Source organism: Delphinus delphis, chromosome 1 (genome assembly GCF_949987515.2).
Source record: "Delphinus delphis chromosome 1, mDelDel1.2, whole genome shotgun sequence".
Lineage (NCBI taxonomy): Eukaryota > Metazoa > Chordata > Mammalia > Artiodactyla > Delphinidae > Delphinus > Delphinus delphis.
In genome coordinates, this window is record NC_082683.1 from 43,032,358 (window position 1) to 43,057,975 (window position 25,618).

The window sequence follows — 25,618 nt, forward strand, 5'->3', positions numbered from 1 at the left end:
GCTACTCTTCGTTGCGGTTTCTAACATCACACCTTTGACCCTTCATCTGGCCCTTCCTTTTGTGCCAGTCACCCCTCCCTAGGATATAGGTGCTGTTCGCTCCAAGGTAAGGAAGCAGTAACCTAGCTCTTAAAAGAAGAGGTGAGGAGGGGACTCTTAGACCCAGGGCAAGGGTCTAAATATACAGATCCCCAAAGGTCCTATTTCTCCCAGGAGGGAAGGTAACGGTGCCTGAGGGCCTACCAAGTGCTAGACACTATGCTGGTCTCTTAAACATGCTTTTCCTAACATAAGGGAAATTCCTTACCCCAACCCAAGAATTCAGGGAGGCCTCAAGTAAAACTTCCCCATCTCAACATTCCCCAGACCCGCTACTCCTCACCCCAAATTCCAGGAGCAGTTCGAGAGGATAAAAAGAAATCTAGCGTGGCCACAGAGATAAAATGCGAAAGGGATCATGTTAGAACAAGAAGAGGGTTGTCCCGGGCTGGGGCCCAGGATAAGTAAAGATTAAGATAAGAACGCGGTCTGACCCTTTCCAAGCCCATTATGTCCATCAGAAGAGGTGACGAGGAGCAGGAAACTGAAGCCCAGCAAACAGGTGGCTCCGAGACGAGGCCGCAGCTCCATGATGGTAGGTGCGCGGAGCCACGGGGCTGAGCAGACGTAGGGCCCGAGTCCTAGCAGAAAGTCCGCGCGGTTTCCCAAGTGCTGCTCAGCCCATCCGCTCCTGTTCCCAGATTTTTTTTTTTTTTTTTTCTAACCCTGAAGGAAGTGATGTTAGACGGATGTGGGTGGTGCCTCCGGGGTCCGGTTTGGGACGGAGTGAGAGTTTAAAGGTGCAGATCACGAAGAAGGCTGCGGGGGCTGCTTTTGAGCGCTAGTTGCTTCCCCAGGTTCCGGACTTTCAGTCCGAGTACCGAGAGAAAAGATGGGCCGAGATAGTAAGGGGTGGGGAGGAGGCTCGGGAGAACCGTTGCTGCTTGCATCCGTTGCTTGCGTCCGCCTGCGGGCTAGCCCCTCCCCCAAAAAACCGCTCACTTAATATTCACTACGCAAATTATTGATCTGTGAAGTCAGCAGCACCCAACAGTGGGCGGGGTGCCCATTGGCTTCGGGTCCCCCCTCCCCCTTCGCAAATTAAAAAAAGGCAGACAACCGGATTTCATTCTTAGGTTCCTGCTCGAGTCTCGAAGAGACCTGGCAAGTCTGTTCTGCGGTGCATGGTCTCGTGCCTGCAAGAATGCCCCTTCCTGCTGGAGAAGAAGCACTGCACCTTATTTTTCCTTGTAACCCAAATTCTTCCACTCAGGGATGATGCAATCAACTGATGCAAGCTCTGAGAAAACCAAACTTGGAACCTCTCATTGCAAAATTGACCTAGCTCTTCAGGGCACCAAGACATAAGTTACTGCAGGCACTTAAAGTGTAAAGCTTCTTCTGGTTAAATCTATTTGTTTTTGTTGTTTTTAAAATTCGTGGGTTAAGTATTTCTCAGTTTTCCTCTCTGATGCGTAACAAACAGGTCAAAATTTCCCGTGTCTCCTGAGTGGAGACTAGTTGAGTCTGCACACTCGTGAGTCCGCACTAGTTCAGTTCGACAGTGCGTACTTAATTCCTAGTGAAAGACATCCGGCAAAAGTAGACACCCAAACAAAAATACACACAGCCCTTTTATTAGGCTTCCTACAAACTGCAGGCACGGACACAATGGAACACCAGGGAGACTGCAAGCTCCGGGATGCAGCGCGGCCACCTGCACCTGCCGCTTTTCTATTGGGACGCGCAGAGCAGCCTGGGCTTTGTAGTTCGTATATGGGCTCCCGGGATAGGTTGCTCTGGTGAGAGAGAGGCGGGGACGGATGTGTCACGTGGGACCGACTCCCGCCGCCGCGGCCGCCTTCGTCTTTCTCTGTCTCGACTGAGGTAGCCATCTTGCTCTTGCCGCGTGCTGGTGGTGGAGGACCCTCCTTGCTTCAGGTGAGACCCCCGGCGGTCCCGCCACTCCACGGCCTTAGGCCGCTGCGCACGATCTCCCCCCGCCCTTTTCTGCCGACACCCGCCAACTGCTGGGGCTGCCACTTCCGCTGTGGCGCGCCGAGTGGGGGCGGAGGCGGCTGGCTTGGCCTCTCGGTTACCGGCGGCGCAGCTGGGGGTCGGCACCTGAGGGAAGGTCCCCAGCACCACCGCTTTCTGTGGGCGAGCGGGCCTGCGCTGTTGCCGCCCAGATCCAGTCCCAGGAGGCAGGTGGTCCCCCGCCTCTGTCCTGTTCTTCTTCATTATTCACAACAATAATGCTGTGAGCTTTATACAGCCTATCTGCTGTCATCTCGTTTGATCCTCCCACTAGACAGATAGAGAAACTGAGGCTAGCAGCCCCCGCCCCCGAGCCCTGGAGACCGAATTCCGTTGCAGCGCTCTTCACCTCGTAATGGCAGTGTTTGTTTAAAGTCTGCCACCCTCTCTGAGACATTGCTTTGCCCATTTTTATAGCCCTATCACACTGCCTGGTGCATAGTAGGCTGTCAGGAAGTTGATGATTGACCGACGGGCAGTGTTACACAGCTCGTGAATGGAGGTTTCAACTTCCGTTCCCACGTTCTTTCACTCTACCAGATCTGTCCCTTAGGGAATGGTAACAATAGTTACCAGTTTCTGAGTATCTGCTGTGAGCCATACCCTGTGCTTGATACCTTAATCTTTAACTCTTAAAACAACTCTGTGAAGTATGTGGTGTTACACTGTTTCTAATACGGAAGGGATAGAAGTTCAGAGAAGTAAAATACCGTTCTGAAGCCCTAAGTGGTGGAAACTTGATCTTTCTGATTCCAAAGCCTGTGCCTCTCTTATTAGATAGAGTAACCCACAAAATAAAAAGTCAGGATTAAAGATTGAAATTATTTTATCTCTTTGTGAACATGGTGTATGTGAAAGTGCCCACCATAATGCTTGGACCTTAGGCACTCAATAAATGTTGATTATAACCTCATTATTTGCATCTTTTCGTGATTCCTTGAGGAAAGGGCTAAAAGATCCTAGGATCCCCAAGGAAGAACTCACTAATCATATGGCCTTAGGAAGTTACTTCTTCCTTTTGGGCCTAGGAAGTGACTTCTCCCTTCTGGGCCCTCATTTCCAAATCTATTAAATTGGGAGGGAGGTGAACTTTTATTTATTTATAATTTATATCCTGCTGCTGCTTGCAAGTATTTGAGATGGCCACATGTACAAGACAGAAATAATGCGTACAATAAAATGAAGGTTGATTGAGGAATAGGGAGTTAAAGCAGGTGATCTTTGAGGTCCGTTCCAAATTCTGAGCTTGAAATCTCTTCTCTCATAGACTGAGTCCAATCTAATTTCCTACTTGAATTCCATGCACCCCAACCTGCTAGTAGACAAAGGACCACTCTTCTTCCTCCCCTACCAACCTTGAGCTTCCAACCTCCCTAAAATGCTTTTTCTCTGAGGTACTCCTTGGGAACAAGTTTTCTGTTATACTGATTATCTGGAATGGACTCTGTTCTTTCTTGTCTACACATTGATATAAAGAGTTAATTTTGTCCTTGCTTTGTTTCAAACAAGTCAGGACTCTATGTTGGCTTCCACCTCTTCTCTTGGGGATTGTTACTTCAAAATGCCGAAGAGTCCCAAAAGGTTTACCCTGTGTCTGGTTCTAATATTTTCACTTATCCCCTTTTTTTTGTAAAAAATTCCTTAGGCTCTTTGTTAGTTCACTACACCTTCGTGGCCACATTCCTTTGAGAGTAGTGAATATTGGTCCTTTTCTGTAGATATTGAATGTAGAGATTGGGATTTACATCAGCAGATTTAAGTCTGTGGCAGAGTTGAGATTGCCACACACCTAAGTCTCCTGATTTTGTACTCTAATCACACTCGCTCCTATGAAAGAGTGTTTTAGCTGCTTGAGCATTGTGATACAGTACTGAGTAAAGACTGAGAAATCATAAATTCTAAATATTATTTAGGAACTGGACTTTGGCCTTAAAGCAGAGAGATATACAGGTTAGTGCCTAAGTACGGTGTCAGAGTACAGAACGATTAGTACTTATATAATCTTTGATTCTCTTTCATCTCTGAAATGAAGAAAACAGTAGCTTTTTCATCTGAATGATGATTATAAAGAGTTCAGAGAATCAGCCAAAAAGTTTTGACAACACCCTTATCCTTTATAACCTCTCTCATATCTCAGTAATGATCTGTTGATCCAAGAACAAGTAAAACAAGACTTTTAACATTGGCTTTTATTTGTTTACATAGTGTGGAATGTTATGGCCCATTATAAACTGAAGAACTTTTTTCCTTAGTAGGAAAGGACTGACCAGAGTAGGATTCATGACTTTATAATGCTCTTAGAGTTTTCAAAATCAAGATTAGCCTTTAAAAGTTTATTTTTAAGAGTTTCCTCTTCCCCTCCTTCCCACAAAATTTAGCATCAATGTAGCAGAGATAGGTTTTTGTCAAATTGTGCAAGGAGGCATTTTACCTTATATGCAAGAATATCTTGACAAGTATGACATATTATATTAGTGCAAGGTATTGAATGAACTCCGTGGAAAGTGCTGCAGAAGCATTGAATGTCTGAAAATCTGGTTCTCTTTTCCTATTATTAACATACCACCTGACCTTGAATAGAGGACGTGACTACCTCATATCTTGACAGCTACACAGCCTATTGTTGTATTTTTTTCTTTGTCCAGATTTCTTTGCTTTTCTCTTTTTTCTTTCTTTTTTTTTTTTTTTTGTCTTCTATTTATGGTTTAAAGAAATACAAAATGTGATTTGAGAGAAAAATGTTTACTTAAAGGTTGTGCTAATTCAGTAACAGCTCTCTGCTATGAAAATCTTTGGGGGAAAAACTGACTTGCAGAGATTTCATAATTGGTTAGGTTTTATTGAATGCCAAAGTACTGAATCATGCTTTTAAGGAGGGATCTTCGAATAGGTAACTTTGAATCCCATTCTATTTTCTGTTTGTAAATTCAGCTCCCTCTTGGTATTATTTAATTTTGGATTTTTTACTGTCTGGCTTATGAAGCTAGGACAAGTTGTTAATATTTTTAAGAATATAGACAATATGATTGTGGTGGTGATGCATATTACAGGTTCAGTGAACCAGAAGGTACTGTTGTATAAACAGTTATTTTGTTTTGGTAAATAAAACAGTGACTTTAACAAATTTATTTTTCCCCCCCTAGATTTACCAACAGCATGAATCAAGAAAAGTTAGCCAAACTTCAGGCTCAGGTCCGGATAGGGGGCAAGGTGAGTGTGGCATAAGAAAAACTGATAGGAGAATGTATTATTACCAGATAGTGTCATTATTTTGGATTTGTGGTCATTGAAAATCTAAAATCTTTTAAACAATCAAGATTAAACCACATTCCAATTTGAAAATAATTTGTCTAGATCTAAAATAGGTAATTAGAAGATCTCTTTCTCTGATGGTGCAATTGATATAGCCACCTTTGAGTCTTCTTAACATCTGGTGGTTATATGAGATGAACAAGTTAACCAACCTTATTAAGCTTCCATTTTTGCATCTGCAAAACAAAAGTAATCCTATATAAGATGCTTCTAAAGGTAGAGTAATATTTCTAAAACACCTAAAACGGTGTCTGGCACAGACTAAACACTTAATAAATGACAGCTATTATGTTAGACTCACCCTCAGGGCATCCCAGATATTAAGGTTATCTTGACTGGATGCCCCTACTGCTTCAGTTAGGTGTACAATGGGGCATGCTTAAGTTGATGGTACATTGTTCATTGCTAGGTTTTCCTCCCAAATTCCTACCTATTTGTCTATGTTGGTGAATATGAACATAAGCATTCTTTTCCCATGTACTTTGAAGCCTAAGGATGATCTAGTTCTGAACACTGAAAATCTTTGATTCCCTTCCGCTCCAGCCTCAGGCTCAAGGAGAATATTCTACCTTTATCTCTGCCCAATACAGTCTTTGTAAAAGGAAAAGCATGAATAGTATTTACCTCAGACCTAGGGAGGGGGTAGGTAGAACACTATGTAGCAGCCCCACTGTGTCATTTACTTTGATGATAACCACAGTTTCTGGGGATGGGGACAGGAGAGGGGGAAGGGGAGAAGCAACTAGTACTTTCTCCTTCTTTCATAGTGATACAGTTATATGACTCTGGAGTCATATTAACACATTCCTATAACCAAAGTACTAGTCACATTGTAGCAGCAAGTGTAATGTAATGTACCAATGCAAAAACTAGGAATATTCAAGAACCATAGAATATACCTGTAAGAACTTGATGCAGCACATCATTATTATATATTTTAAACCAGATAGTTGGCACATTCATTCAGCTGGTTTATTGAGAATGTACTGTGGGCCAAGCACACAGTACATAAATAAGTCAAGGTTTCCTGCTCTTGACACAGTTCAGCTTGGAAGAGAGACGTACAATTCCACTACAGAATAGTAAATGTTAAAATGAAGTACAAGGTGCTCCTGCCTAGGAGAGATAAGGACATCATCACTGAGCTGAGATTTGAAGAATAAACAAGAACAGGTGCAAGGATAAGTGGGTAGGGTGAAGGGGGGGATTGTCGTTCTCACACATGCAAAGGCCCGTAGGATGCTGAGATAGCATGGTGCTTAATGGAACAGCTTGCTTTAGTTTGTTATAGCTAGAGTTTAGAGTAAATAATGGATAAAGTATGGTAGCAAATGAAACAACCAGGTAATTTAGGGTTAGATCATAGTTTTGTATGCCATACTAGGGAGATTCAGATTTTATCCTATAGGCAAGAACAACAGTAAACTACTGTAGAATTTTAAGAAGGAAATAACAGTCATTTTAAAAGGTAGCTGCCAGCATTGTGGAAAATGAAATAAAACAAGTTTGGCATAGAGGAGAACAATCGAGAAGCTACTGCTGTAGTATGTGGGACACAAATTCAGGGACTGGATATGACACAATTTAATGACCAATAGAATATGGGGGATGAACGGGTGAGAGGATTCTGGGATGACGTCCAAATTTCTGGTTTTAGAGCTACAAAACTTAGGAAATATAAGAAGAGTAGTTTGGTGGACTGATAAGCTTTTAGGCATGTTGACTTTGAGGTGCGTGAGGATCATTTGAGTTGTATCCAGCAAGCAATTGAGCTATCCCTGAGTCAGGAACACATCATAAATAAATGGCCATCTATGTAAAGAGTCACTCTTAGTTCATCCTTTAACTGGATTTCATTACAACCTCTGCTGCTACCCACAGGACTCTCTTCTACTCCCACCAGAGTTGCTGAGACTGAGGCTCCTGCCTACTCTCTATAAGCCTGATTGCCTGAGTAATACTGCAGGAGCTACCCAGAGATTGAAACCTCCTTTCCTTTTTCTTTACTCCTGCCAGGTCTCAGAAAGATTTAGGCCTCAAGATATAGACTGCTCTTGGCAGTGTTTCAGCCCTGCTTTAGATTACATTTTTTTAAATTGGCTCAGGAATTTAATTCATTGTTTTAAATAGTTTTTCAATGGAAAAAATGTATTTAGAGTTTCAAAGTATCCATTTAGAAATGAACTTTTCCTATCTCAGTAAATAGTATAATTTTCAACCTATTTGCTCAGGTCAAAATTCTAAACATCATTCTAGATTCCTTTTTTCCCTCATACCCCGTATCCAGTCCATCAGCAAGTCCTGTTGGTTCTTCGGACAGTCTGAGCTCTCACCACCTCCACTACCACAACCCTCATTTCTCATCAGGACTGCTACAGTAGCTTCCTGATTGATTTCATTATAGTTCATTTTCCACAGCAACCTCAGTCATCTTTTAAAATTATAAATCAGATCCAGTCATTTTCATGCTTAAAACCTTCCAATGGCTTCCTATTGCAATTGGAATAAAGTCCAACTCCTGCCCATGGGATTCTAGGCCACATGATCTGGCCCTTACCGATCTTTCTGATTTCATTTTCCTCCTCCTTTCCCATTGTTTACTCTGCTTTAGCCATACTGGCCTACTTTCTCTAGAAATAAAAGGTTCACTCTTGTTTCATTCTGCTTGGATCACTCTTCCCCTAGGTCTTCCCATGGATCTCAGCTCATACGTCACCTCTTCAGAGGGGCCTTCCCTGAACATTGTAATAAAGTAGTGCTTTACCCCCATCTGATATTCTTGTCACTATGTTATTTTTTTTCTTAATACCCTTGTCCTGTTTGAAATGATGTAATTTGTTTATATGTTTATTGACTTTTCCTTCACACTGTAATGTGTGCTCCTTGAAGTAAGAACTTGATCTTTTTCATTCCTGGGTTCTAGGACTCTAGAACACTCACATAATAGGCATTTGACTCTTTTTTTTTTTTTTTTTTTTTTGCGGTACGCGGGCCTCTCACTGTTGTGGCCTCTCCCGTTGCGGAGCACAGGCTCCAGACACGCAGGCTCAGCGGCCATGGCTCACGGGCCTAGCTGCTCTGCGGCATGTGGGATCTTCCCGGACCGGGGCACGAACCCGTGTCCCCTGCATCGGCAGGCGGACTCTCAACCACTGTGCCACCAGGGAAGCCCTTTGACTCTTAATTATGTCATAATCTCCAAAGTTTCGAAATATCTTTAGACTTTATTGTCAGGGGGTGGTAGGCACTGTTAAAGAAAGCATTCCTTATAATGTTTGAAAGTTGATATAAAGCACACTAAATTATCTTGAAATTATAAATTATTTTTTATTAGAAACAATTTTTTTATTAGAAACATATTTTCTTGAAACAATGTTAAAATGATAAAGGCTGGATATTGGAAAGAGTAAGAACAATTGGCTAGAAACTGACCTTCAAAAATCTGGGTTAGGCTGACAGTCTTATTAATCATCTAATCATTCATTAGACTTCATTATGTCATTACTGTGTGTGGCACCACCTCACTATTGAGTCGAAGTTGGCAGTTTCTTGAGTGAATATTATGAATGTTATGTTAGAATATTAGAATATTATGTAAAGGAAGACAAGTGATTGCAGTTGTCAAATGCATGGCACGCTAACACTTCTGTTTGGTTATCTTTCAGGGTACAGCGCGCAGAAAGAAGAAGGTGGTACATAGAACAGCTACAGCTGATGACAAAAAACTTCAGAGTTCTCTAAAAAAACTGGCTGTGAATAATATAGCTGGTATTGAAGAGGTATGGTCACTTAGTAAATTGTTATGTGGACAAGTAGCACATTCACAGATAATTAACCACACTTTCAAATGTAAAATATCAGCTTAGATGAATCCGGTATTGTCTTTCTGAAGGACTATAGCTATTGAATTTGCTTATTGTATAAATTGGATGATTGTCAAAAAAAAATGATTTTAGTAGACAGTTAAGGGATTCATTATACTTTTCAGACTCAAAGTATTTGCATATATGTCAAAATTATGGAACCGCTCTTGAATTTTAATGTAGAATAAGATTTTTTTCTAATGATACAGAAATAAAGAAACGCAAAGATTTTTTCCAGTAGGATGAACTTTTTTCCCATACACAGTCTCTCAAAGCGTTACCTCAGCCAAGCTCTAGCAATAGCTTTACATGAATTGGATTTCTTATTAGACCTCTTTCAAAAATTATTCATTAAATTTTTAAATTATTTTATTATATTTTGATAATACTACTTTTCTCAAATCTGAAACCAAAGATTGATGTTATTTCAAAAGGTACTTAAGAAAAATTATAATAACATCAACTGTTTGTGATTTGTTACCATCTAGACCTACTTCTACCTAATGATTCCATTTCTGATAGTAACCAATGTTAAAATTTTCACTGCCATCAGTTAGATTTCATTATGTCATTACTTCGTGTGGCACCACCTCACAATTTTTAGTAGATTATTAATGGACATGTGCTGTGAAACATAGATCAGAAACAATGTGGTGATGGGGATTACTATTAAAGAAATACCAGAGTACCAAAAAAAAGGCAGTGAAATGGCAAAGTGCTACATATTCCTTCAACCATGCATATGTGAATGAATGAACACATCGTTTAAATCTGCTTTGTACTTTCAAAGTCAATATACTGATAAAACAGTAGGAAATGTGAGCCACATGTATCTTTTTTCCATTCAGCTTGATGTGGCTGTGCATTCTTACTCTGATAAATATTAGAACTTCATTTGCAAGTCTTGAAATTAAGCATTTAAAATGCTTTTTTTTTTTCTGAGCTATTGAAAACTTTTATATATTTTCATTGACCTAAAATAATTTTCAGAGAGATCATTCTCTATCTGGGGTATATTTGAGAAAAAGCAAATTTAAGCCTCTCTTTAAAAATCACAGCTTGACAGCTGCATAGCCCAGGGAGATCAGCTGGGTGCTTTGTGACCACCTAGAGAGGTGGGATAGGGAGGGTGGGAGGGAGGGAGACTTAAGAGGGAGGGGATATGGGGATATATGTATAGTATAGCTGATTTGCTTTGTTATACAGCAGAAACTAACACAACAGTGTAAAGCAATTATACTCCAATAAAGATGTTTAAAAAAAAAATCACAGCTTGATTAAAAAAAAGAGTAAGTTGTAATAATGGACATGAACTCTGATAATGTTAAGCCTAACCTACTTATAAGTGTTCAGGCAATCTTATATCTTTGCCTACCTTTCTACTCTCTGACTCCATGCCCACCCCTCCCCACCTCAACACTGTTGACATTTTGAACCAGATAATTCTTTACTGTGGGAACTGTCCTGTACATTGTAGGATGTTTGGCAGCATGCCTGGACTCTACCCACTAGATCCCCAGTTACAACAACCAAAAATGTCTCCAGACGTTATTGCATGTTCTCTGGGGGGCAAATCACCCTTGGTTGAAAACACTTCTTTAGAGAGAGGAAAAGATTGTATTTACACCTCCTTGAAGTATAGATTTTAACTGCATAATATTTCCAGGGGCATGCTTGTCTAAATGTTTGGTTTGTTCAAATTTGGAAGACTTTATGGTTCTTATAATTAATAAAACTTTTAGTGTTTTATAGTGAAATAAAAAGCCAGTCAGTTATCAGTCTTTGATCTCTTCAGAATATAATCGAACTAGTTATAATGGTGTGCTGAGGTCATGGTTTATTTGTCGTCGAAATTATAATAAATTTTTAATGGTAGTGAACATCTGCTGTATGCCAAGCATTTTGCTAGGCAGTGATTCATATTATTCATAGTCTCTGTCGTTTAGAGCTTAAAATCTAGTGTGGAAACTAATTAGACAGCTGTACAGATAAACAAATATATATTATCCATTTCAGCTTCACAGTGTCTCATGGTTGGTTGTTACTGGTTACAGATAAGAAAGCTGAGACTTAGAGAGTCAGGTATCTGCCCAAGATCACATAGCTAGTAAGTGCTGAATTCCAGATTTGAACTAAGTATGTCAAAACCAGAGCTCATTTTATTCATTGATTTATCCTGCTTTGGTCTTTTTAGTTATACTTTCTTATACTCACTATTGGCCTTTTCCTCTCCTCCTGCCCCTCCTTCCTCTCTGTTCTTCCAAACTCCCCCCAAAGAAAGGGACAGTACCTGCCTTATATCCTGTATTATCGAGCACCTGTCATGTTCAGTTCATTACTTAACATTATAGATAAAAGAAATCCCCATCAGTATTTCCAAGGACATTGCTTTTTCTACTTTTTCAGGTATTAATGTAGGTGTTATTTCCTCCCAGAAGCCTTCCTGGTAGCACACATACACATTTATGCAAAGAAGGGTTAGACGCCTTTCCTGTGTGCCTCCATAATGCCCTGTATTTAATTTTATTATAGCATGTATTAAACTATATTATTAATTCTTTTTTGTTGGTAGTGCCAGTGCAGTTTTGTTTGGAGACACATATCTCCAAAACGTCACACAGAAAATTAATGGTACATAATAGGCATGTACATGCTCTTGTTGCACTCCCACCCCCGTGTGTGTGTGTGTGTGTGTGTGTGTGTGTGTGATGTCTTCCAACCCTCACAGACTAGTTGTACAGAGAAAATATGCATAAAGAAAATTAACACTGTAAGATAACAGCTGTAACATTCTGAATGTTTGAAACTAAAATGGGAAGGTTTGCTTTCTTCCTTTCCCTCTTTCTAAAATTGATTTTTTGAGAACCAAGATATTTGGTACTTTATATAACACTTTGCAGATCTAAAATAATTTTGTTTAGGCATATCTAGTGTACTGTATAATCTGGCTTGCCTCAAACATTATGTTTTGTGTTACTATAATTAAAGCAGAATTTTTTTCATTTTTTTTTTAAGAAAATTATGACACACGCTTGGTTTAAAACAGCTTCTAGGAGGAAAAAAGAAACTACTACATTAAATGTATACATGAAAACATGTGCAGTTTTCCGAAACATTAAGATATGAAAAAATATATACATCTTAGAATAGAAGAAACGATTATTTTACAATTTCGTTATTTTTAACTTGGGATGTTTTCAGCTTTTTTCAAAGTGCTGAACTCTGGAAGATACTATCTTTTTGGGTTTTGGCAGTTTAAGGAAAGCAGATAAAAACATTTGAAAAGAGAAGATACCATTACCATTGTTGTAAAGCAAAAATAATATTACTATGTTTTCTGTACTTTGACCTTCAAAACATCAAACCAATAGAAAGTACTTGGTTTGGTGGGTTGGAACAGAGAGATCAGAGTTGGGTTTCAAAAACTTATTGAATGCACTTTCGCTAAGTAAAATTTTATTTTATTTTATTTCATTTCATTTTTTTGCGGTACGCAGGCTTCTCACTGTTGTGGCCTCTCCCATTGCGGAGCACAGGCTCCGGACGCGCAGGCTTAGCGGCCATGGCTCACGGGCCCAACCGCTCCGCGGAATGTGGGATCTTCCCGGACCGGGTCACGAACCCGCGTCCCCCGCATCAGCAGGCAGACTCTCAACCACTGCGCCACCAGGGAAGCCCTGCCAAGTAAAATTTTAATCTTAGTTTCTAGGCTGTCAGTATCAGTAATTTTTTTCCCCTTCTAAAGCTTAATTTATGTCCTCTTCAAATACTTAAAAACTAAAGGACTGTTTGAATTAAGAGAGGCTTCTCTGGACTTTTATATGTTCCCTAGTTTGTTAATTTGGGGTAATAAATTCAATCATATGTAGATTTCTTTTACCTGTTACCAAAGACAGAAATCCAAAGCTGTCAAAAAGGGGCAGGGGAGGGCTTCCCTGGTGGCGCAGTGGTTGGGGGTCCGCCTGCCGATGCAGGGGACGCGGGTTCGTGCCCTGGGTCCGGGAGGATTCCACATGACGCGGAGCGGCTGGGCCCGTGAGCCGTGGCCGCTGAGCCTGTGCATCCGGAGCCTGTGCTCCGCAGCGGGAGAGGCCACAGCAGTGAGAGGCCCGCGTACCGCAAAAAAAAAAAAAAAAAGGGCGGGGGGCAGGGGAGTGTCAGAGACTGTTTCATACAAAAAAGCCAAGTAAATACCGGGTTTTAGGAAGAAATTCCTATGTGAACTCTGAGAGTATAATCCAGAACTAAATTTCTGAAAATGTTTTATGTTCTCTGACATTTGAAGATATTTGGATGTGCTTCTTACTTGGTAATCTAGTTGACTGTAGTGACCGTGTTGTCACCTTTCTTCTCCTGATGATAACATGCATCTATCAAAAGTAGGATCTGGGGCTTCCCTGGTGGCGCAGTGGTTGAGAGTCCGCCTGCCGATGCAGGAAACACGGGTTCGTGCCCCGGTCCGGGAAGATCCCACATGCCGCGGAGCGGCTGGGCCCGTGAGCCATGGCCGCTGAGCCTGTGCGTCCGGAGCCTGTGCTCCACAACGGGAGAGGCCACAACAGTGAGAGGCCTGAGTACCGCAAAAAAAAAAAAAAAAAAAGGTAGAATCTGTTTCATTTCCCAGAGATAATTGATTTCATCAGATGTATTTAATAAGAAATGTCACCAAAAATCTGCTTCTCTGGTTCAGATGGTCTAGTTGTTTCACAGAGTTTTACTATTATATTCAGAGGACAGCTTCTATCTTAACTAAGGTATGATTCTGTCTCCATGAAACCTTCCCTATCTTTCCAGGCATAATTCATCAACACTTTATCTGTACTTCCACTGCCCTTAGCTTAAATTGCTCTGCTATAATGTGTTTATTATTACAACCTCATATTGTAGGGTATGATTACTTATTAACCAGGTAGTCTGTTTGCAGTAGATTGTAAGAATCTTGACAGTAGGAACTGTGTTTATTCATCATTTATAATCTATAGCATGCTGACTCCCATGATGAGTTTGTTTGGGGCCTGTTAAGTTTAAGCAATACTGATTATTCTAGGTGGAATTGTTTTGCAAGAAGTTAGCCATAGAGAGCTGGCGCTCAGGAAAAAGCTTAGGGCTGGGAATTTAAATTTTGTAATTGTACACGTAAGTTTTACTGTTTATATTTTCCTCTTCTTGGCTCTTATTTTTCTTGAACCAGTTATACAGAAGGAGAACCTAAAGTTATTTGTTGACCCTTACTGCGGTTCCTTCTTCCTCCAGCTAGAGCCTCAGGTGTCAATGGGTGTACAGCTCTTAGTACAGGAGAGTAAAAGAGAAACACTGTGTACCATTCAACTTATTATCACACAGCAGTCTTACATTCTTTAAATATCCTGCTTTTTTTTTTTTTCCCTGTTTCTGTGTGTGTGGTAAAATAAACATAACATAAAATTTGCCTTTTTTTTTCCCTATATGCAGAGCTTTTTTTTTTTTTTTTTTTGGCTTTGTTGGTTCTTCGTTGCTGCACGTGGGCTTTCTCTAGTTGCAGCGAGCAGGGTCTCTTCATTGCGGTGCGCGGGCTTCTCACTACAGTGGCTTCTCTTGTTGCACAGCGCGGGCTCCAGGTGCATGGGCTTCGGTAGTTATGGCTTGCAGGATCTAGAGCACAGTCTTAGTAGTTGTGGCACACAGGCTTAGTTGCTCTGCAGCTTGTGGGATCTTCCCAGACCAGGAATCGGACCCATGTCCCCTGCATTGGCAGGCGGATTCTTAAACACTGCACCACCAGGGAAGTCCCAGATCTTTTTTTTTTTAACGATTTTTTAAAATTGAAGTATATATGGGACTTCCCTGGCGGTCCAGTGGTTAGGACTCTGTGCTTCCACTGGTCGGGGAACTAAGATCCCGCAAGCCGCGTGGCATGGCCAAAAAAAAAAAAAAAATACAAGAAGTGTTCTGCCTACGTTTTCCTCTAAGAGTTTTATAGTATTTGGTCTTATGTTTAGGTCTTTAATCCATTTTGAGTTTATTTTTATATATGCTGTTAGAGAATGTTTTTATTTCATTCTTTTACATGTAACTGTCCAGTTTTCCGTGCTCAAGTTATTGAAGAGACTGTCTTTTCTCCGTTGTATCTTGTCTCCTTTGTCATAGATTAATTGACCATAAATGCGTATCTTTATTTCTGGGCTTTCTGTTCTGTTCTATTGATCTATGTGTCTGTTTCCATGCCAGTCTCATACTGTTTTATTGCTCTAGCTTTGTAATATAGTCTGAAATCAAGGAGCATGATTCCTCCAGCTCCATTCTTCTTTTTCAAGATCGTTTTGGCTTTTCAGGATCTTTTGTGTTTCCATACAAATTTTAAAATTTTTTGTTCCAATTCCATGAAAACTGCTATTGGTAATGTGATAGAGATTGCATTGAATCTGTAGATTGCCTTGGGTGGTATGGTCATTTTAACAATTATGATTCTTCCAATCCAAGAACATGGTATGTCTTTCTATCTGTTTTTTGTCGTCTTCAGTTTCTTTCATCAGCGTCTTAATAATTTTTGGAGTACAGGTCTTTTGCCTCCCTAGGGAGGTCTCTATTCCTAGGTATTTTATTCTTTTTGATACAAAAGTAAGTGGGATTGTTTCCTTAATTTCTCTTTCTGCTATTTTGATGTTAGTGTATAGAAATGCAGCAGATTTCTGTGCATTAATTTTGTATTCTGCAACTTTACCAAATTCATTGATGAGCTCTAGTAATTTTTTGGTGGCATGTTTAGGATTTTCTATGTATAGTATCATGTAATCTGAAAACAGTGACAGTTTTATTACTTCTTTTCCAATTTGGATTCTTTTTATTTCTTTTTCTTCTCTGATTGCTGTGGCTAGGACTTCCAAAACTATGCTGAATAAAAATGGTGATAGTGGGCATCCCTGTCTTGTTCCTGATCTTAGAGGAAATGCTTTTCTCCATTGAGTATGATGTTAGCTGTGGGTTTGTCATACGTGGCCTTTATTATGTTGTGGTAAGTCCCCTCTATGCCCACATTCTGGAGAGTTTTCATCATAAATGGATGTTGAATTTTATCAGAAGCTTTTTTGGCATCTGTTGAGATGATCATATGCTTTTTTACTCTTCAGTTTGTTAATGTGGTGTATCACACTGATTGATTTGTGGATTCTGAAAAATCCTTTCATCCCTGGGATAAATCCTACTTGATCATGGTGTATGATCCTTTTAATGTATTGTTGGATTCAGGTGCTAGTATTTTGTTGATGATTTTGGCATCTAGGTTCATCATAGCGATATTGGCCTGTAATTTCCTTTTTTTGTGGTGTCTTTGTCTGGTTTTGGTATCAGGGTGATGGTGGCCTCATAGAATGAGTTCAGAAGTTTTCCTTCCTATGCAGTTTTTTTTTTTTTTTTTTCCTATGCAGTTTTTTGGAATAGTTTCAGAAGGGTATGTTTTAACTCTTCTCTAAATGTTTGATAGAATTCACCTGTGAAGCCATCTGGTCCTGGACTTCAGTTTACTGGGAGTTTTTAAATTACTGATTCAATTTCAGTACTGGTAATTGGACTCTTCACATTGTCTATTTTTTCCTGGTTCAGTCTTGGGAGATTGTACCTTTCTAAGAATTTGTCCATTTCTTCTAGGTTGTCCATTTTATTGGCATATTAGTTGCTTGTTGCCTCTTATGGCCCTTTGTGTTTCTGTGGTATTGGTTGTAACTTCTCCTTTTTCATTTCTGATTTTATTGATGTGAGCCCTCTTCCTTTTTTTCTTGCTGAGTCTGGCTAAAGGTTTATCAATTTTGTTTACCTTTTCAAAGAACCAGCTTTTAGTTTTATTGATCTTTTTTATTGTTTTCTTAGTCTCTATTTCATTTATTTCTGCTTAGATCTTGATGATTTCTTTCGTTCTGCTGCCTTTGGGTTTTGTTTGTTCTTCTTTCTCTAGTTGCTTTAGGTGTAACGTTAGGTCATTTATTTGAGATTTTTCTTGTTTCCGGAGGTAAGCTTGTATCTCTATGAACTTCCCTCTTAGAACTGCTTTTGCTGCATCCCATAGGTTTTGGATTGTCATGTTTTCGTTTTCACATGTATCAAGGTATTTTTTGATTTCCTCTTTGCTTTCTTCAGGGATCCATTGATTGTTCAGTAGCATATTGTTTAGCCGCCATGTGTTTGTGTTTTTTGCAGTTTTTTTTCCTTGTAGTTGATTTCTAACCTCATACTGTTGTGTTTGGGAAAGAGGCTTGATATGATTTCAGTTTTCTTAAATTTACCGAGGCTTCCTTTGTAGCCCAGCATGTGATCTGTCCCGGAGAATGTTCCATGTACACTTGAAAAGAATATGTATTCTGCTGCTTTCAGATGGAATGCTCTATACATATTAAGTCCATCTGGTCTAATGTGTCACTTAAGGCCTGTGTTTCCTTATTGACTTTCTGTCTGGATGGTCTGTCCATTGATGTAAGTGGGGCGTTAAAATCCCCTACTATTATTGTGTTACTGTTGGTTTCTCTTTTATGTCTGTTAACGTTTGCCTTGTGTATTGAGGTGCTCTTATGTTGGGTACATATATATTTACAATTGTTATATCTTCTTGGATTGATCCTTTGATTGTTATGTAGTGTCCTTCTTGTCTCTTGTAACAGTCTTTATTTTAGAGTCTATTTTGTCTGACATAAGTATTGCTACTTCATCTTTCTTTTGATTTTCATTGGTGTGGAGTACCTCACTTTCAGTCTGCATGGGTCTCTTGATCTGAAGGGAGTCTCTTGTAGGCAGCATATATATGGGTCCTGTTTTTGTATTCATTCAGCCAGTCTGTGTCTTTTGGTTGGAGCATTCAGTCCGTTTACATTTAAGGTAATTATCAATATGTATGTTCCTGTTGCCATTTTGTTAATTGTTTTGGATTTGTTTTTGCAGGTATTTTCTTCCCCTTCTTTTGTTCTCTTCTCTTGTGATTTGATGGCTATCTTTAGTGTTATGTTTGGATTCCTTTTTCTTTTTTGTGTGTATATCTTTTATAGATTTTTGTTTTATGGTTACCATGAGCTTTTTGTATAACAGTCTGTATATTCATGCTTGTTTTAAGTTGCTCATCTCTTAATTTCAAATGCATTTTAGATGCCCTGCATTTGTATTCTCCTACCCTCATGATTGTTGTTTTTGGTATTATATTTTATATCTAATTTTTTGTGTATCCCTTAACTGCTTATTGTATATACAGGTGATTTTACTACTTTTGTTTTTTAAACTCCCTACTAGCTTTGTGTGTGGATGATGTCGTGCTTTATTGTATGTTTGCCTTTACCAGCAAGCTTTTCCATTTTGTAATTCTCTTGTTTCTAGTTGTGACCTTTTCTTCTCTGCCTAGAGAAGTTCCTTCAACATTTGTTTTAAATCTGGTTTTGTGGTGCTGAATTCTTTTAGCTTTTGCTTGTCTGTAAAGCTTTTGATTTCTCCATCACATCTGAACCTCGAGAGCCTTGCTGAGTAGAGTATTCTTGGTTGTAGGTTTTTCTCTTTCATTGTTTTGAGTATATCATCTCTCCCTTCTGGCATGCAGTTTCTCCTGAAAATTCAGCTGATAGCCTTATGGGAGTTCCCTCGTATGTTATTTGATGCTATTCTCTTGTTGCTTTTTATATATATATATATATATATACATATATATAAATTTATTTATTTATTTATTTTTGGCTGTGTTGGGTCTTTGTTGCTGCCCGCGGGCTTTCTCTAGTCACAGTGAGCGGGGGCTACTCTTCGTTGTGGTGTGGGCTTCTCAGTGTGGTGGTTTCTCTTGTGGAACACAGGCTCTAGGCGCGCAGGCTTCAGTAGTTGTGGCTCATGGGCTCTAGAGTGCAGCCTCAGTAGTTGTGGCACACGGGCTTAGTTGCTCTGTGGCATGTAGGATCTTCCCAGAACAGGACTCGAACTCTGTGGCATGTAGGATCTTCATGCTCTGTGGCATGTAGGATCTTCCCAGAACAGGACTCGAACCCGTGTCCCCTGCATTGGCGGGTGGATTCTTAACCACTGCGCCACCAGGGAAGCTCCCTCTTGTTGCTTTTAATACTCTCTCTTCATCTTTAATTTTTGTCTTTTTTTTTTTTTTTTGTGGTACGCGGGCCTCCTGTTGCGGAGCACAGGCTCTGGACGCGCAGGCTCAGCGGCCATGGCTCATGGGCCTAGCCACTCCGCGGCATGTGGGCTCTTCCCAGACCACGGCACGAACCCGTTTCCCCTGCATCGGCAGGCGGACTCTCAACCACTGCGCCACCAGGGAAGCCCTAATTTTTGTCATTTTGATTACAGTATGTCTTAGTCTGTTCCTCTCTGGTTAATCCTGTATGGGACTGTCTGCTTCCTGGACTCGGGTGACTTTCCTTTCCCAGGTTAGGGAAGTTTTCAGCTATTATCTCTTCAAATATTTTGTCAGGACCTTTCTTTCTCTCTTCTCCTTCTGGGACCCCTATAATCTTACTATTAGTGTACTTGATGTTGTCCCAGAGATCTCTTAAACTGTCTTCATTTCTTCTCATTCTTTTTTCTCTTCAGCGGCAGTTATTTCCACTAGTCTGTCTTGCAACTCACTGATCCATTCTTCTGCCTCATTTAGTCTGCTATTGATTTCTTCTAGCGTATTTTTCATTTCAGTTATTGTCTTCTTCGATTCTGTTTGGTGGTTCTTTATATTTTCTAATTCTAAACTTCTCATTTCTCGCTCTGTGCATCCCTTCTCTCCTGAGTTCTTTGATCATTTTTACAACCATTACCCTGAACTCTTTATTTGGGTAGACTGCTTATCTTCACGTCACTTAGTTCTTCTGGGATTTTACGTTGTTTAGTTCTTCTGGAATTTTACATCAGTTCTTCATTGTCTGAAACATATTCCTCTGATGTCTCATTTTATCTAAATTGCTATTTGTGTTTTTATGTATGTAGTAGGTTAATTATGTTTCTCGACCTTGGAGAAGTGGCCCTCTGTAGGAGACGTCATGTGCGTCCCAGCAGTGCACTCTCCTCTCATCACCCAAGGGCCAGAGGCCAGCTGGTCCCAGGGTAGTATCTGGCCTGTGTTTGCAGACTTGGTCTGCAGGCTGCAGAATTGTAGTGTTCTTGCTTCTGGTGTCTGCCCCCAGGTGGGCGAGGCTGGTCTAGAGACTTATGCAGGCTTCCGGGCGGGAGGGGCCAGTGCCTGCCCACTTGTGTGTGGAGTGGGGTCTTGGCCCTCTGGTGGGCAGGGACATGTCTAGAGGTGGCGTTGGGCTTAGGAAGTCTTTAGGCAGGCAGCATGTCTGCTGGTGGATGGGGCTGTGTTCATGCCTAGTTAGTTGTTTGGCCTGAGGCCTCCCGGTCCTGGAACCTACAGGCTGTTGGGTGGGGCCAGGTCTTGGTGCCAAGATGTCAGCCTCCAGGAGAGCTCATGCAGATGAATGCTCCCTGATATGCCCACTGCTAGTGTCTGTGTCCCCAGGGTGAGGCATAGCTACTCCCCAACCCCTACCCCGCCTACCCAGGAGACTATCTCAGACCAGCAGGTTGGTCTGACCCAGGCACCTATCAGATTACTGCTTTTGCCCTTAGTCATGATGCACATGAGATTTTGTGTGCACCTTTTAAGACTGAAGTCTCTGTTCCCCCCAATCCTGTGGAGCTCCTGCAATAAAGTCCTGCTGGCCTTCAAAGCCAAATGGTCTAGGGGCTCTTCAGGGGGCCCAGTGTGGGGCTCAGAACCCTCACTTCTGTAGGAGAACCTCTATAATATAATTATTCTCCAGTCGCCCACCCAGTGGGTATGGGATTTGATTATATCTCAAGTGTGCCCCTCCTACATGTCTCGTTGTGGTTCCTTTTTTATGTCTTTAGTTACAGAAGATCTTTTCTGGTGGGTTCCAGTCTTTTTTATCAATGGTTGTTCTGTAGTTAGTTATGATGTTGCTTGTGAGAGGAAATGAGCTTAGGGGTCTTTCTACTCTGCCGTCTTGGCCTCTCTCAGTTCCCAATTTCCCCTTCTTTTTTTTTTCCTAGAGAATTCTCTTTTTTTTAATATTTATTTATTTGTCTTTTATTTTTGGCTGCATCGGATCTTTGTTGCAGCATGTGGGATCTTCATTGTGGCACGCAGGATCTTTTGTTGTGACACATGGGCTCTTCATTGCGGCTCACTGGCTTCTATCTAGTTGTAGTGTGTGGGTTTTCTCTCTCTAGTTGTGGTGTGTGGACTCTATAGTTGTGGCGCATGGGCTCCAGAGCATGTGGGCTCTGTAGTTTGTGGCACACATGCTCTGTAGCTGTGGCATGCGGGCTTAGTTGCCCGCGGCATGTGGAATCTTAGTTCCCCAACCAGGGATCGAACCCATGTCCCCTGTGTTGGAAGGCAGATTCTTTACCACTGGACCACCAGGGAAGTCCCTCCCCTTCTTTCTTCTAGAGATGATTTCACCTGTTATTTTGCTTCCTCTCCATCATCATTTCACTGATACTCTGCAGCATTTGCCAAGACTTTCCTTAAAATTCTATGCTTTGCTTCTTGTCCTTTCTCCTACTTCATTGTGTCCTTATTTCCTTTGCTGTCTCCTTTGTTTTCCATCCCACTAAAACTATTATTTCCTCAAAATGTTGTCACTAGCATTCTTTATTTGCTCCATTAATAGTTCTCAAAATTGGTCTTGGGACCACTTTTTTCAGAACCATATAGGTTGCTTTTAAAAGTTCAGACTCATTGATCCACCAGAGAACTCCAGAATTAGATTCCCATTTTAACCAATTTTAAGTGTGCAATTCAGTGGCATTAATTACACTCACAATGTTATGCAACCACCACCATCATCTATTTCCAAATTTTTCATCATCCCAAATAGAAACTCTGTACCCATTAAGCAATAACTCCCCATTCCCCTTTCCCCCAGCTTCTGATAATCTCTCTTACTTTCTGTCTCTGGATTTGCCTGTTGTAGATATTTCATGTAAGTCGAATCATGTAATAGTTGTCCTTTCATGTCTGGCTTACTTCACTTAGCATATTTTCAAGGTTCATCCATGTTTAGCATGTACCAGAACTTCACTCCTTTTATAGCTGACTAATATTCCATTCTATGGGTAATACCACATTTTATCCATTTGTTTATTGATGAACATCTTTTGTTTTTAAAATAGCTTCCACCCCTCCCCCATAAAAATACATTGTCATCATAGAAAGTTAAAGGTATGCAGAAAATATGAAAAAGATATTAGCATTCAGTCATAACTCCACTACAAAGAAATAACTACTATTAGTCTTATATTTCTTTCCTATCTTTATATGCATATATATTTAGTATATCTGAGACTACAGTTAGATGTACAATTTGGAATCCTTCCTTTTCCAAATAGTATTATATTATAAAAATTGTTTCATGTCATTAAAAAATTCTTCTTAATTGTCAGTCTAAATGTCTACATGTATTCCAATATATGACCATACCATAATTTAACATTCTTTATTTATTATGCATTATAATGCTTTGATAGTAAAGACTCACATGTTGGACTTTTATATACATAAATATTTATCTTCATCTCCAAGTTCCTTAAGACAGATTCTTGGAAATACAGTTGCTGACTGAAAGATCATGAACATTTTTAGAACTCTTCATCCATATTGCCAAATTGATTTTCAGAAAGGACATGCCGTTTTATGCTATCTACAGCATAGCTACAGAGAATCCATCTCATCAGACTCCTGCCACCAGAGCATAAGAGAAAATGATCCCGGCATATCATATAGTCTAATAATGTCTGTTAGCTTTCACTTATATTAGTAATAATGGGTTATGCTTCATACTAGCCTTTAGATATAAGCAGGTGCTGAGCTTAAAAGGATTGAATGTGAAAGATACTGACTTATGGGAGTGTGTGCAAAGGCCATAATCCTCAAAATCTGACATCCCTTAGCCTTACACAATCCAGACACTTACGTGTCTTATTCTTAAAATGTCTGTTATTTCACCCCATTAAAATATAGCAGGAAGGCAATAAAAGATTAATTTCCTAATAAACATTTAAGTGCCACTACATACAGGAAGGAGTAGCAATAAAACTTGATTCTAAGACAGTTATGAACTGCAGCTAACTGGCCTAGTGGGGACTTTGAAACAAACAAACAAAAATTACATAGCATAAGAATTTAAACCCCCTCTCTGAACTGAGAGGGCAGTTAGTTGCCGGCAAGAGCTGTGGAGTCAATCATAGCTTTGTAAGCCTCCTTATAGCCATGAAAACTTATTGCTGTGTAGGAATAAAGTGAGCATCAGCTTTACCAGCTAGAAGGCTGCTATAGTTAATATATGTGCCCTACTCAAAGGCCAGCAAGGGCAGGGGTTGTTAAGGTTTTGATAAGTAGCGTAATTGGGGCACCCAGCAGTTGCCCGGAATGACCTAAAATAGCCCTCAATTCTATAGAGCAGTTGGGCTGATTCTGAAAGGGCAGAACAATAGGAAAAGTCAGGCCAAAAATACAGCCCAGGAGGTTCTGGGTGTCTTCATTGGGGGCACTACTGGTGCTATTTCTAAACCTTAATATGACCCTTCATCTAGCATTTGGGGAAGTGAGATCTGACAGCATCCATGATTTTAGAATAAGTTTTATAGGAGGTGTCCATTCAGCAAATTTGAGTGACTATTAGGTGCTGACAATTGGGGGGATACTGTATCTCGTAAGGCAATGAATGGCCTCTGATCTCAAGGAGTTCACCTTCTAGTAAGGTCAAAGATTACAAACACAATTATACTACAAGATAATTCTATATAATATCAGTTTCCATGAAGGGCAGAAGGTGAATAAACCACCTTAAGTTTTCACGGAAAAAGAAGCATTTGACCCAAGTCTTGGATAAATGGGAACTTAACAATGTGGAGAAGCAGAAAAGAGTTCTTCTAAACAGTGAAAACAGCATATGTAAGTGCACTATGCATGAGAGGACAAAGTATTTTCTGGTAACTACAAGACATGTCAGTATTAATTAGAGCAAAAAATAAGAGCAAGGGCATCTGGAGTTTTGGACTGGGGTCAAAAAAATGCCTCTTCGGGACTTCCCTGGTGGCACAGTGGTTAAGAATCTGGCTGCCAATGCAGGGGATACGGGTTCGAGCCCTGGGCCAGGATGATCCCACATGCCGCGGAGCAGCTAAGCCCGTGTGCCACAACTACTGAGCCTGAGTCTAGAGCCCTTGAGCCACAACTACTGAAACCCATGTGCCTAGAGCCCGTGCTCTGCAACGAAGGGTGGCCCCCGCTCGCCGCAACTAGAGAAAGCTCACGTGGCAATGAAGACCCAACGCAGCCAAAAATAAAAAATTTTAAAAAATTTTTAAATGCCTCTTCCTCCATAACTCAAGTAGCATTCTTTACCTGAGCTACCTGTTAAGTGGAAAAAACACTGACATAAATGGGATGCTTGATCGATTGAAAGAGGGACCTGAGTGCTGTTGTAGTAGCTAGTTTAATAGTCTTTGTTTATTTCTCTGCTCCTTGTTATTATACTGTATATAGATTGTATGATTTACGTAGACCAAACAGCAGTAAAATCACTGGGGGGAAGTGAAGTCTTCATATGAAATGCATACAATTTGCTTTGTGAATTTAACAAATTCCTTATCCCTCTTTTTGCCTCTAAGAGAGTTGGGAAGTGTCTAACTGATCTTGCTCAGCCCAACAATTAATCCTTTGATAGTTCTAATAGCCTGTATCTAGGAGCCTTATATAACCATGTCATTTGCTCAGTAGAGGGGAAGGAATGTTAGATAGAAATAAAATATTCTGGCCTTTTTAACTTCTAGTATTTCATTCTCTCTATTCTAAAACTAAACTCTCCACTCGATTCTGGACCTTTCTGTTCATGAAGCTACATCTTTTATACAACCCCATTTAAAACAACGATTAATAAATTTATTTGTATTTCACAGTCTGGGATGACGTTCATATTGCTTTTCACACCAAACTCAAACAACATATTTTAAACTACAAAGACCTACATCAGGCTGTAAAATATGACTTAACATTTAGCCTTTGGAAAAGAAGGTTGAACAGAAGGAAAATTCATGAATTTATTTATTGTTTTTTGCCCCATGTTAGCCTCTTATTTTGCTGCCGGTAAGGTATATATTATCCATATATCAGCTGTTATTTAGCTTACATTCTGAGATAAATATTTCTCTGACAAGCTTTTATGGTGCCACAGAATTGAATTTTTATAGACAAATAAGTGTTTTAAGAATGAGAATGACATCACAGGAAGGAAACTAAACAAAGTTGGGAAATCCAGGTTCAAGTTCTGGGTTTGCACATAACCAGCTATTTGTCCTTGGGTATGTTGCTTAACCAAGAGCTCTTGTCTTTAGTATTT

The 25,618-nt window shown here is 40.2% G+C and overlaps 2 protein-coding genes across 5 annotated transcripts in view; one reads left to right on the forward strand and one right to left on the reverse strand.

Moving 5' to 3' along the window:
- TXNDC12 (thioredoxin domain containing 12) overlaps nt 1–733 on the reverse strand; it is a 38,574-nt gene extending 37,841 nt beyond the window's left edge. For all 4 annotated transcript variants that reach the window (XR_009520827.1, XM_060021950.1, XM_060021941.2 and 1 more), the window contains exon 1: nt 534–733. Coding sequence is in view for 3 of the 4 variants with exons in the window: in XM_060021950.1 (XP_059877933.1) it covers nt 534–630 (97 nt within the window). In the remaining variant the exon portion in view is untranslated. The remainder of the gene's footprint in view (nt 1–533) is intronic.
- A 1,140-nt stretch (nt 734–1,873) lies between these two features.
- Nucleotides 1,874–25,618, forward strand: part of BTF3L4 (basic transcription factor 3 like 4) — a 28,969-nt gene continuing 5,224 nt past the window's right edge. The window contains exons 1-3 of the mRNA XM_060021961.1: nt 1,874–1,980; nt 5,220–5,286; nt 9,054–9,167. Of these exons, the coding sequence (XP_059877944.1) occupies nt 5,233–5,286; nt 9,054–9,167 (168 nt within the window). The 5' untranslated portion in view covers nt 1,874–1,980; nt 5,220–5,232. The remainder of the gene's footprint in view (nt 1,981–5,219; nt 5,287–9,053; nt 9,168–25,618) is intronic.